The sequence below is a fragment of the Saccostrea cucullata genome, unplaced genomic scaffold (assembly GCF_032062105.1).
Source record: "Saccostrea cucullata isolate Sc308-1 unplaced genomic scaffold, CSIRO_AGI_Scuc_v1 ctg132, whole genome shotgun sequence".
In the NCBI taxonomy this organism is placed as follows: domain Eukaryota; kingdom Metazoa; phylum Mollusca; class Bivalvia; order Ostreida; family Ostreidae; genus Saccostrea; species Saccostrea cuccullata.
In genome coordinates, this window is record NW_026927480.1 from 17788 (window position 1) to 32063 (window position 14276).

General features: G+C 32.8%; 2 protein-coding genes across 2 annotated transcripts; one reads left to right on the plus strand and one right to left on the minus strand.

The window, feature by feature from the left end:
• Positions 1-2154: 2154 nt before the first annotated feature.
• LOC134274606 (uncharacterized) lies at positions 2155-3780 on the plus strand. The gene is made up of 4 exons (XM_062756880.1): positions 2155-2397; positions 2699-2836; positions 3151-3297; positions 3551-3780. The coding sequence occupies exons 1-4, from the start codon at positions 2361-2363 to the stop codon at positions 3778-3780; spliced, it is 552 nt and encodes a 183-aa protein (XP_062612864.1). The 5' UTR covers positions 2155-2360.
• Positions 3781-3946: 166 nt separating this feature from the next.
• Positions 3947-11880, minus strand: LOC134274614 (glucose transporter type 1-like). Its single transcript, XM_062756891.1, is given in 13 exon segments — positions 3947-4649; positions 4987-5114; positions 5687-5762; positions 6222-6434; positions 7303-7401; positions 7500-7588; positions 7764-7871; positions 7983-8153; positions 10478-10602; positions 10929-10995; positions 10998-11055; positions 11320-11364; positions 11815-11880. Coding segments are annotated over 13 exon segments (1470 nt in total). The 3' UTR covers positions 3947-4424.
• Positions 11881-14276: the final 2396 nt, after the last annotated feature.

Below are 14276 nucleotides of genomic sequence, written 5' to 3' on the forward strand. Positions count from 1 at the left end.
CAAAGTTTTGGAGCTCTAAATCTGTCTTGTATGTCAACAACTGAAGTTCAAATTTTCGAAAATCATTAGAAAGACCTTAGTTAAATATTTATAAAAATGTGAAAATAAATCATTTTTTTTTTAGCTCAAACTGTGTCTATGCCCCTTTAAAGTTCTTCATAATGTAAACAAGGCTCGTGTCTTGTTTATGTTTACAATATAGAAAATATCATATTTAGATCTATAACAAAATGAAATTCATCACTAGAAACTGTCTAATTATATTTAGAATTTACTTTTAATTGAAATTATCTGCTTTGGACGTACATATATTAGTTATATTAACATATGTAAACAAAAAACATAACACAGAAGATGTTTACATGACAAAGGTTTGGAGCTCTAAATCAATCTTGTATCTCGACAACTGAAGTTTACATTTTTGATGATCATTAGAAAAACCTTTGTTAAGATATGTCACTCGTCAGCTTTTTGGAAAAGTTCACGCAGAACCTCTTACTTCAAAACCATTAATTAAAATGCAATTTTAATGACAAATTTTAATTCAACAATGTTAATGTTTTACCATTCAACGAAAAAACTACCTAAAAAGTTTCTAAGAAGCAAGATTTATGAGGGACTATTTCTTGTGGTGGAAGGATATTTAGCAGATAATTCTGGAAATCTGCACATTTATTAAATTGAATATCCTGGAACTTTAGCCTCGCATACTTCTACTCGGATAATATTTTCCGTTATATTGCATTTATTAAATTAAAATTTACATATTTTTCTGAAAATTACATATTTTGACCAATGTTTCAAAATTAACATCACTGACCCAAAATTTTTGTCCCCCGCTTGAAAAGTGGGGGATTTAGCTTTCTGTCTGTCTGTAACTTTTATCTCGAGAACCCTTTGAGCTTTTGCAATGAAATTTTAGCAACTCCCCTAAAGAGGACCCCTATTGATTTTGAGGTCAAAAGGTCAAAACTCAAGGTCATAAATAAGCAAATTCTGTCTGTTAAAACACTTTCGTTTCCACACGATATCTCTAGAACCATTTGAGCTATTGCAATGAAATTTTATATAACAACTCCCTGTGGCCTAATAAAGACCCCTATTGATTTTGAGGTCAAAATCAAAGTTAGGTCGTAAATTTATAATTCTGTCTGTGTGTTTATATTTTTTTAGAGCTTATGCAATGTAATTTATATCAAAACTCCCTAGGACGTCTCTCGCCCCTCTCAAAGTGCCCCGCCCCGTTTGTTTTTATAGTATTAATTACATGTCGCTATTTTTGCAGGGGCAAAAAATGAAGATAGAACTGTTTAATCAAATAAATCAAGGAATATATAAAATTTACATCATTTCTCTCGCCTCAGATGTGAGAAAATTCGGTCGAACCTTTCTTTTTTTTCTTTTCTTTTTTTTTCATATTTTGACCATGTGAAATGAAAAAATGTTTCAAAATATAAAAACATACTGACCTATGCAAACTTTTTCTTACATGTAAACATTCTTTAAAAAGTACTCGAATTCTCTGAATTAGCTTGTTTTAAAAGAACTCGATACTTGTGACTGATCAGCACTTAAGTCGTAAAAAGCTTGATTTAAGAACATGTTTTATTGTCTATTTAGTTTTTAATACCCCAAATATGTTACTTTTTGGTGCAAAAAGGTCACAAAGTAATTTACGCGCACGGATTTGCAAGTTTTGTTCAATGATAAATATTATTCAAACTATTTTACGTAAAATAATATTGTATTTATTGCCATAGTTATATCTGATAAAATATTATAAAGGTTAAAGTAATTTACCAAAGAGTTTAAATTTAAGTGCAAAAAGGTCAACCTAATTGTACCGTAGATCAGGAAGATGCACACTCACCCCCTATTTTTTCTGCGATTTTGAGTTACACTGTATGAGTACTTATCTAAAATATACTTCTTTAAAAAATCCTTGATTTAACAAAGTTCACGAGTGACATATCTTAAATATTGTAAAAATGGAAAATTAAATTTGAAAATTTTAAGCTAAAACTGTGTACATGTCCCTTTAAACTAATGAAACATTGTTTCCGAATAGTTATTTTTTCATAATAAAAACTTCAGACTTCTGTGTTTAAAAAATCTTGAAATGAAGTTGAAGAAAATATATATATGACCTTTAACGTAACATGTCCAACAGATCGGTCAACGGACCAGTTAATGTTATCAAATTCGTTATATCCGCTTTGAAATTTTCACCTGCATAATATCTCCCCCTTCCATATTTTATCAAACAAGCATGATTCTACAACCTTGGAAGCATGACATAAAAAGACGCGATGATTCCAATACTCCATCATTGACGCGATCTAGTGGAGAAAACCGGAGACATGAAGCTGTTGGAAGTACTTTGTTGCCTGCTAATAGGTAGGTGCTTATCAAAATGATAAATTGACTCGTTTGTGTTTTACATAAATGTGGATTCTCTAGGCCTCAGAGTCTTGCAAAATCACATGTATTTCTGACTTTTAGTCACAATTCTAGTGCCTTATAAAATAAATCTTTAAAAATTTAAATATTATCGTGATAGAAAAACAATTAGTTTCTTAATATCATAAACTGTGTGTCATGTATCGAAGTTTAAGTATATGGTTGCAGGCTTTTATGAGTTGCTTCTAATTTGCATTCTTTCGTTTATTCGTATGCCTTTGCATTCTGCTTCTTTCAGCTGATGCACACGGATTTCTTTACGACTCCTTTGGTTTCGGTGGTTGTCGACCAATCACATTCTTCTGTCACCTGTCATGCGCAAACGGTTATGAGAAAGATGGCGCTGGTTGCGATATCTGCCACTGCAAAGGAGTGGGTAAGAAGACAAAATAATCTCAGCTGCTAGTCATCAGATAGAAATTATGAGAGAGGCTTGTAAAATAAGAACACCCAAGGAGTTGGTATGAAATTAACTCAAATAACTTCAGCTGCTAAGCATAAGATAGGAATTATGAGAGAGATGCTTGTGAAATACGTACAAACAAGACTTTACTCTATATCAGAATTTAATACATAAAACTATTATAATACATTTGACAAATTGTCATTTCTATACGTTCAAAATATTAACAAATCTAAAAAAAAAATTCTAAGTTTGCGCATCTACAAATAAACCTTGTTAATCGTTAGACTCACATCTCCTGACGGCGGACGGAAGTCACCACCATATTAGCAATCCATGTATACCTCACCAGATGAATTGCCCTTTGAACTGTGAATATTACGTCAAAGGTGGAACCGGATGTGAATTTTGTATGTGCGACAATTCTCATCACAGTAAGTTTATTTTCTCGAAAATTGATGTCATTTTGTCGAATGTATCTAATCAGAAACATAAGTAAACGTAATGTATATTTTCAGTATATTTCACTGCGTCATGTCAGGCAGGCATGTAGATCAGTTTAGTACATCTTGTGTTAAAATTAACAAGGTCCTGAGTCCATTGAACTATATCTCCTTTCTGAAAACGAAAGATCATGCATGTGTAGTAAAATTATAAACTAAAGTTGAAGTTCCATTTTTTTTACAGACACGGTACAGCCATCAACCGACAAACCAACAACAACTGCTTCAGCTACATCAGCACCACAAACCCCAGCGCCGACAACTTCCGCTTCCGTTAATACTACTGGCGCCACCACCCATGATCCAATCGACTGCGAGCTTACAAAACAAGTCTGTGACCAAAAGTGTCATGGCGAATATCTCATTGATCACAAGGACTGCACGTTTTGTGTTTGTAAATCGGACCTAGGTTAGGTTTTTGAATTACTGTTTTAAGCTGTTCTCTATCTCCATAGCAACGTATGGTTAATTATCATTTCCTTTATCATGAAGGCATAGCCTCATAATTGGTGGTAAAATTATCGTTAAAACATTGTGGTGAAAGTTGATGAATGAAAGGAGGCATGGGAACAAATGGGTGTATTTTAAAAAGTGCTACATTTAATCAAGATTTTTTGTTTTTGTACATTTGTAAAAAATGATTGAAATAATGCTTTTATCAAATTACTGTGATCACTAGCGGGGAAAGATGACAAGGCAAGTTAAACTCCTTGTGTAATTTAATGTTGTGTTAAATGTTTTATTTGATTTAATAAAATATGGTTTAAAACTACAAATACAACATTGGATGTTACAATTTGTTTTTAAAAATTGAATAGGAATGCTTAAAGTCAGCAGGGAAAAATATATAGAAATAACACTAAATCTAATTAATAAGTATAAAAAGACCTTCATACTTCAAATGGTAATATTCTAATGTCTTTTAACAAAACATTAACAAGAGAACCATAAAAAATTTTTAGAACAGTCAATGAAATTTGCCTTCTTCGGAGTACAAAAACTACTTTTGAAGTGAAGAAAAACACAACTTTATCCGCATCTTTCTAAAACGTTCGTCGTCACCGATGTTTGTTTTGCTGCTGTGTAAATTCTACTATCGCGGTATCTTCCGTTGGAGTATATTTACCCCGGGGGTACTCCGCCTCGTTTTGAGATTTTTCCCACGATAAGGCTATATCCTCGAATGTTCTATTTTTAGTCTCTGGTAGATAAGCGTACACAAATATCCAGAAGAAGAGGAGAAGAACGGTAAACGGGAGGAAAGAGTAATTATCCAGTCCCTCCTGAAACAGAATCGAGAAGATGTAAAATTGCAATCCGGAAATCAACATTGGGCACTAATATATTCATCTTTCAACATTGGAAATACTTGTATTTTTATCAAATATTTCATAGATTTTATTTCAAGGAATAAGTACTGTTTTTGAACAAAACCTATAAAAAATACGCATTTAATATCCTATATATACAAAGTTATTCAAGCTGACCAAAATGGACGTCATAAAGTCAATGACCATGTAAATGATAGGTGAAACTTTTTTTTCATCTTACGGCTTTAAAAAGAAAATGTTGCTTCAAGTCTTTAAAACATGCACAATATTAAAAAAAGATTTTATTTACCTGCATGATGGGAAATACATATCCCACAGCAAAGTTGAAAGCCCAGTTGATAAGAACTGATATACTCATTGCGGAAACACGCGGTCCCTGCGTGAATAGTTCAGCTACTATCATCCAAGGAATGGATCCTTTAAAGAAGCATGTAATTAAAGTTAGGTTCGTCAACAGGGTATTATTTCCTATCTCTACAAATCAACCTTTGGTTTACTATACAATATTGGAAGGAGTGATTAATTGATTTCATTATACCTCTACTGATTTTTTTCCTATATAAACTTAGTTAAATATCAAGAATTACACAGAAATCGCTGTGAATGGACTACTCCCCGTGTGTTAGTCAAATGAGCTAATCCCTGCTTTAAAAGCTAATTTCCGGTTATCCGTAATACCCTAGAGTTTACTTTTGTATTCGTATAATATATAAATGAATTAATTCCCGTGCGTTGGTCAACTGAGCTAATCCCTGTTCCGAGAGCTATTTCCCAGATATTCGTTATCCTCTATTTTTCATACGTTTGTATCAGTATAATAAAACAGTTAAAAAATAAATCAGTGAGGGAATTAGCAATATTCTAGATCCCCGCGACAAGGACTATTTCCCTGAGCTGCGATTCAGATTCGGGAAATAGTCCTAGCCTATGGCAACTGGAATCTTGCTAAATCCCTCAATTATATACTCTAAGGCCTAACTGTATAATACCTGGTCCAATGGCGAAGAAGACAACATAGAGGAGAGACACGACCACATTCGCCGTGTCAAACCACGGCACCTCGTCCTGTAAAAATAGCAAAGGAACAAAACATTATGAACATTCGTTCACTTCTTTTCTGATGGGCAGAAAGGTTTCAGGTAAATAACGCAGCAAATTTCCTCAAGAAGATTGTATCAGCTACAGTAAAATTTATTTTACATACTTACATGTATAAATAATTCCGATTTAAAAATATATTTTGATACCGACATGAAATAAGTGACCACTAACATGAAACGGTACTTTTGACAATTAATTAATAAAGATATTTACGTTGTGTCTGTCTCTCTGATTTAACAAGAAAAGAAAACAAAATGTAGATTTTTCAATTGATTCTTATGAGTGCAAGTATTTTTAACTGGACTTCTCAGCTGATTGTAAACTTCCATGCTTATATCATAATTATACTTAAAACGCAAACCAGAGAAATGAATTGAAACTTAAACATTTCTACATCGAAAAAAAGAAGTCAAGTCTTCTTACCGTCAGGGACAGTGTAATGGTGATCAGAATGCTGAAGATGAACATCCCCGCTAATCCGGTCAGATGTAAGCTCCGCCTCCCGATCCTGTCCATCAACGGAATGGTGATGAGCGTCATGACAACCATGATGGCGCCGATTCCGCTTGTTGCGTGCGCAGCAAGGTCATCGGAAATACCGGCGCTGGTAAATAATCTGAATGAATAGTAAAATATCTGGAAAAAGAGGAAAATTCAACCGTTATTCAACAAGAAATATCAGTAAAAGGCTTAAGGGTAAAAAAACAAGGTGTCTTAAAATGGCCATATTCCTTGAACATTGAGAAAAAAAATAAATACTATAAAAAGAAAACGAAGAAATTTTATAATCAAAATGGAGTTGTTCTAAAAGGTAATGGTACGTTGTATTTCACGTCCATTCGTAGATTTTTGATGCTTGTGGACCTCGCAGGTTGATGACGTTATTGTTGTTTATCTTTTCACTAATTTTGAGAAGCCACAACTTCCATGTTGAGCATGTTGAGGGCTGCAAATTTAAATCCATTCTCGAGACTTAAAGCCTTTCAGCAGCGTGGGACCTTTTTAATGCCAGCATCTACTTCAAAACGGGACCTCGACTTATACAGTCATATCCAAAGGACCAGTCCGACTTTATGCAATTAGATTCGAAGTGGTCAACCTCTCGCTTGGCGAATTTCGAGAAAATGTTCTATCCACTGGACCAAGCGGGAAATTTCCAGAGAAATGTATACTTTTGCGTTTAGTATTCATCATGAAAAACAGTTATCAATTGTTTTAGCTGTTTTAAATGTTTACTTGAGAACAATCAGCATTCAGTTGTGTTCAATACATTAAACATGTAACAATTCACTTTCGATTCTATTGGAGAAAACGCAATAGGGACAGTCTGACAGCTTACAAAAACGTATTTTCAGGAAATCTTGCAAATTCTCATTTGATAATCCTGAAATTCTTACTGAATACTGACATATTATTCTCAGTGGTTTGGTTTATTTAATTTTGATTTCAAAATTCTTTATTTGAAGATAAATTAAAAATGTCACGGGACTTCAGTTTGACTTACTGCGTTGATTCCTGACAACTGCTGTGACAAATGCATGACAATGCTGATGATAAGGGGCATGCGCAATGACTTCTTCTTCAACAGGCGAAGTATTCCAATCTACAAGAAAGCATATCACATTGTTTGACTTGCCTATTTAAGTGCTGTTTTCTCGCTGCATAATATCACGTGACTAACAATATCACGTGACTACTGACCTTGTTTTCAGACTGCTCGGCTTGATGTTCTTGTCTCATTTCATCGAGATCTCCATCTACTCCTGGAGTGCCTCGGAGTTTTACCAAAGCTGGAGAAAGAAGAAGAAAATTTAAAGTTGGAGATAGAAGAACAAAATTAAAAGTTTTTGCGCCAAAACTACACATCAGCGTTTCACGTTATTAGAATATTTAAAATTCAAACTTTTATGCTATGGTTCAGATTAACTAGTTTTTCTTGAATGATACTATTTGCAGACTGCTTACCGTTCAATGCATCGTTCTCCTTTTCTTTGGTTATCAATAAATACCGAGGACTTTCCGGACAGAACGGCATAGTCAGGAGCTGTATGGCTGACGGCGCAACACACAGACCTACAGAAAAAGTCAAATACAAGGCTTTCAAAAACGTTTGTAGTTGACTTCGATATTTGAATTTTATTTTTCATTTCGTCGACATAATGAATGTTCCTTCATGAAACATACCCAAGAGCACGTGCCAGTATTCCCCGTTACCGAAGATTTCCGGAAATCCCAGGATCTGAGATAGGAAGATCCCGACGGTAACTCCAAACTGGTGGAGAGTTCCGAGTGCTCCCCTGATGTTAGCTGTAGCGATCTCCGTCAGGTAGAGTGGAGTCAGGCCAGTGTACAGACCTAAATATTGTAAATTTACTGCACTTGTGGGAAATTACATGAAAAAAACGGAAAAAGAGAAATTTAAGAATTAATCTTTATTTGTTGTTTTTACCGTATATAAAACAATTTGTATTTTAACCTAATATTTATTACAAAAAAAATTAATATCAAAAATTTTGTTTTTAAAGCGTTGATTTTTGCATGAATTTTGGCAACCAAGGCCTCTAAATAAAAGATATTTTGATATTGATGTAGCCAATAAAGATAAGATTTTTTTCGCCCCACACATCCAATAAGAAATCTGATTTTTAATTGCTTTAAATTTACCACAGTTAAATCCAATCAGCAGTTGATATAGCTGACTTTTATACCGATACTCTCTAAAGTCGATGATCATACAAAACTTATAAAGTTTTTAATTTCGCCTTTTCAAAGACTGTTTTAATTTTTTTTTATAGAAGTGCCTCCATGGCAGCGAAAGCGATGAATGTATATATTCCTTAGAATTTAATCACATTTATTTTGGCTACATATTTCAGTAAAACTTCCTTGGATTTCAAATACATGCACACATTATCAAGTTTTTACTATATCCACGGATAAATAGCCTAGACATAAAGAATCGAATTTCAGAGAAGTAGACATTACCTTTATGCACAAAGAGAAGTAAAGACAAATATCAATTATTACATTTGTGTAACAACCTCAGAAAATCAATTAATAGATTATAAACTTGAAATAAAATTTTAGGAAAAACAAATTGTTATATGTATTCAGCCTAATGTCATTAATCAGAACGGAAATCGACAGCTTTTTGTTTGAATAAAAAAGTCCTATTCCCATTTTCAAAAATTTCTTCAAAATCGTAATCAGACTAGCATGACTATGGACTTACACGTTACAATGGCTAACAAAATAGTGATCAACTTACACGCTGCATTAAAAATTTTAAAAGAAGTCTAAATTTGCAATTTTTTTTAAAAAACGATTTTATTCTCCGAGGAAAGCTATACGAATTAGCCAGGCACGTAGCATCGTCTTTAAAAGTGGGGGGGGGGCCTTCCAAAGAAATCATGTTTTTTCCAACCCGCCAAAAGTTGACAAGCAAAGAAAAACCTTGCCCAAAGCAAAAGCTACTTATTTCAGTACCAGATTCCTGAGCATACATTTCCCTTATATAACTTAACCGTGTTAAACTGTGTGTGTGTTTGGGAATAAACTCTTTGATTTTTCTGAAAAAGTAAAACAAAAATAACACAGAATAATAAATTTATTTTTACAACTAATAAGTAAATTAGTATAAAGTTAAAAGATTCCTAAGGAGACAAACTAAAACACTTTTATTTAAAGGGAATTGCTACAAAATTATATGTATTTGTTTAATCTCATTTGATATAGGGTATTTAATCTATTTTGACAGTCATTTTTTCATTTAGAATTCCTTCAAAGTTTTAATTGTACACAGTGAATAAATTATTTTGAATAAAGAATCGGAAACACGGTTCATTCAAATGAAATAAGCCTTTTTTCACAAAATGTTCCTCGTTAAAACCTTTTACAAGAGGGCGTTAATGATCCCGGAAGACGAACTACTGCTGTATATGCAGCAATTTCAGGGGGTAAACTGTAGATGGACATGTCATCAGTCTCCAAAAAATTCCTAGGCCAGAGAAGAAAATATGGCTGCCGTGATTTTTCGAAAAAAACGCAAAAACTTATATCTTTTGCACATTTTGTAAATAAATTTGGAAAACGCTTTTAAGTTTTAACAAGATACTTTCGAAAATCAGCAAAGTTATTTGACTTTTTTTTCTTCTTTTTTTTGAAAAAATGTCACAATTAATGCATACAGATTAATACAAATCCAGAAAGAGACTATGAGTGGGCAATTTAAAAAAAATGAATCAGTTAAGATTTCTTTTTATTCACAAACACAATAACATTTTTCTGACAGAGGCATTACACCATGAACATGTTTACACCAAGCTGTAGAGAGTGACTTTATTTGTAGCGGTCATGAATACAGTGTCATGGAATTAGATAAAATTATTTTTTAAAACAAGTATGACAACATTGTAACATTGTTCATGAGTCAAGCGAATTTATATTTATAAGACAATCCTGGAGGTTTGTCACCATATTAGCATTAGAATTTTTTGTTTGTTTGTTGCTCTATCAAATTGGGAGAATTTCATATGAAGGATATTTAATATTAAAAAAAAAAATCAATATTTTTTTCAATATCTTCCTGAAAGCATTCGAAATTAATCAAACGTCTTCAATGATGTAGCCAATCAAGGAATTCTAGGGTAAATTTCATCCAATTAGAAATTCATTCTTACCACAATTAAATCCAATCAGTAGCCTCGCTACAATGATCATCTCATAGGAATGGGCCTCTCTGCTGAAGAAGAAAAGGCCTCCAGCGGCGAAAGCGAATGCGTTATTCAGTAACATTCCAAATTTCCTGAAATAAATACAAATTATCAATTTTCTAAGGTAAAAAAGATATTTATTTAGAAAATGTTCAATATTTACAACTCTCATTGATAGATTTTTTAAAAATTTGACATTAAATTTTAAAAACGGGGGTTTTGAGGCTCGTTTTTGTGTTTGTTCAAATTCCCTTCAAGAAATTTTTCTCGTAATCAGAGATTATGGACTTGAGTTGGATGGCCCTAGGTGCCCGAGTATAGGTCTTAATTTGCAGTCCTACGCAGACAAGTGGTGGCCTCTCCAGATGAGTAAAAAAAATTCTCCAAGAGGCATTAAACAAGCCAACAAATTACGAACCTTCCAAAGAAGTCGGCCCACCATCCCGCCATCAGGCCGCCTAGCATCCCGCCCACAGCAAAGATTTTAGTGCTAAATGTATTTTCGGCGTGTTAAACGCTGGCTTATTCATAAACTCTTTGATTTTCTGTAGTTCATAAAAACACAGAACAATATATTTTTTTTACAACCAATAAGTAAATTATAATAAAATTAAAAGATTTCTAATGAGGCAAACTAAAACACTTTTATTTAAAGGGAAATGCTACAAAATTATATGTATTCATTTAATCTTATTTGAAATAGAGTACTTAATCTATTTTGACATTCATTATGTCTTTACTTTATTTTGCTTTAATTGTAGACCGTTACATGTAATAATCGGCCCTGTTTTCCAATATTTCCTCGTTACCTTTTCAGGGGCGTTAATGACCCCCGTGTTGTATCCGAACTGAAGTCATGACTGTGTATATACGGAGAGATAGGCCGTGACACAAGAACGCAAAGAACATACTTTTTCTTAAATTTGGAAAACGCTTTTAAGTTGTAACAAGATACTTTTGAAAATCAAACTTGACTGAAAAAAATGTCACAAAAAATGCATCACCGAGCAGAAGTCAGAAAACTTGCATTTGAGTTAGAAAGAACAATGCTTTCGTACGGTTGAAAACTGTAGAGATTTTGCCTTTAAACAGAAACAATCCAAGTTTGAAAGTAAATTTTACATGTATTTGTATACCTAAACGTTCCTACATTGTTCCTACATTGACTTTAAATGATTTTTTTAAAAAATTAGAAAAAAAAACATGAGAACCAAAAAAAAAAAAATGCAAACAAACAAAAAAAAAACAAAAACGAAAAGAAACAGCCCATTTGGGAAAATGTTATAAATGAAAGAAAAACTCACTCCACGAATAGGTGGCGCCTCATCTGGAGACAAATGGTCACGTGATCCCTTTTGTGAGGCAGACATTTTGGATTATAGAAACAGAGCTAAATATGAAATCTCCTCAATCGTTTTCATAGGACAAAGTCATGTCGGAATTTGGTCTGTTTCACAAAGCCCCAAAACGTATGAGGTATAGATGATATAGCACCGAAAATTCTTAGTAAGAAAGTCTTGATTCTTTCTCAAACTCTAAAAAGCAAAGAAAGAACTATATGCGGTATTAACCAACATTTGCCCCCCAAAATCAAATTCAAATTTAAAATGGTATATGCTGACTTCAAAGCACTGAATAATTTCATAAGTAATGACGTCATATGTACAATCACAAATTTAATTTGTTTTTTATGAATTTTGCAGAAAAATGTACATATTTCACGATATTTTTAAAATCCCATGTGTGCAGGATTAATATTTTGATATAATGTGTAGAATGATAATATCAATGAAATATGTCAATATTGAACACACAGGTAATTTTGCTTAAATTGTTGAAATATCTCTGAAAAAGGATATAAAAATTTTGGAAAAAAAATTGTGAATACACTGCTCTGGAACTATAATATTTTCTTTTAACTTATATTTCTCGTACAATTTATTGAATTCAGCACATTTCAGGAAGTTTTCAAAATTTGACTTTTGTGGGGGCAAACATATGCAATATACCGCATATAGTTCTTTAAATTTAAAATGGTAAGTACATGGTCAGTCAATCACTTTAATTTGCTATTCTGTCGGAACTATCACTTATTTCATCCCTGCAAGAAAAAGGGGGATTCAAGGTAATTTTGCAATAATATCTCAATTGTGGAAAAAATATTTTACAGTTGTTCTCAGTCATTTAAAAAAACGTACGAAGAGATTATTGCTCCCTTACAAAATACCCTAAATTGCTTCAAAAGGGATTTAGTTACACAATTTTCTTTACATTGGATTACTAGTATTAAAGTATTTGGCAGTGGATCCGTTGTTCTCTATATTTATACATGTACCTGTGAGTTTAATAAACCTGATTTTTTAAAAAGATAATATTACCACTAGAATATGAACGAGGATCGGAATTTGGGACAAATTTCAAGAGGGAGAATAAATTAACTTCAAGACGTACACCTAATCATGACAGCTAAAGAGATCTATATCCTCAGACAATTTAAATATTTATAGATGATTTTATTAAGATCACACAAATGCATACAATATCGGGCCTAGGGTTTATGTGAAGAATAATATGAATTTTTGTATACAGTATTCTAATATATAACCATTACATATTTACATTCACTGAGTATTTCATTACCCCCATGAAAAAAGGTCCTTAAGGCAATTTTTACACATTTCAAGTTTTTCATGGATTCTATTATAGCAAGGTTCGAAGTTATCGAATATGAATTTTTGTGGCCCTATACGTCAACTCTAAGTATGTTTTTTCTTCATTTATATCGCTGATACTTTGACAGGTGAATAATGACGTCGTGCTACTTTCGCGCCAACGTCAAACGTCGAAAGTTTTCAAAATTCATATGAACGCGATTCTGACTTTTCATTGTAACGTTACTATGATAATGAATGTATATTACTGAGTATTTCCAGATTTTTTGTTTACTTGATAAATTTTCTATTTTAATAATTGTATCATACCAATTATAATTTACTAGTAATAGTAATTTCTTATGAAGACCATTGCCGTTAATCAGTCCATGAAAGACATAAAGCTAGCCACGTGCATGAATTTCTTGAACAATGGCTGTTCCATCAGTTTAGCTTATGCATGCAATGACATATACGTCTATAATGCAATATTTTAAAACATATTTAGGTTTACCTTTTAATGTTTTTTTTTTCCATACAGATGTAATTATAAAAATATCTTTGTCTGTTTGTTAGTTTAGTTGCAGCAACTGCAAAAAAAATTACATTTTTTTCTGCACTAGCTGCATGCGACATGAATTCCCATACTTTTATAATTTAAATTTATAAACATGCAGTTGAGGTAATGGGGAGGTAATTTTGTGGATCCTCCACTGTTTATTTGAAATGATAAATGAATGACAACAATGAACTTAGGATGACATTCGACCATGTTTATGTTGATGAAATGTGCCCTTGGGGAAAGATCCGTTTGTTTGACAAATGTCAGCGAGAGTTTATACTTTATTTCACAAAATTACAGTCAGGTAGGAAATTTCAAAGAATTTTAGTATCTGGCCCCCAGCATGCCCAGGGTTAAGATTGTTGAATCCATGGAGTACTCCTCGCTGTTTGCCCCCTCCCCCCCCGGGCCTTCCATCCCTCCCCCTTTTTTAGAATTACACGTAGACATTATTTTATATCAAGTGAAAATAAACAGAAAAAAAACATACATGGCTGGTCCTAAATAAATAAAAAAATAAAAAAAATAAAATGTGTCATTAAAAAAAGATCAT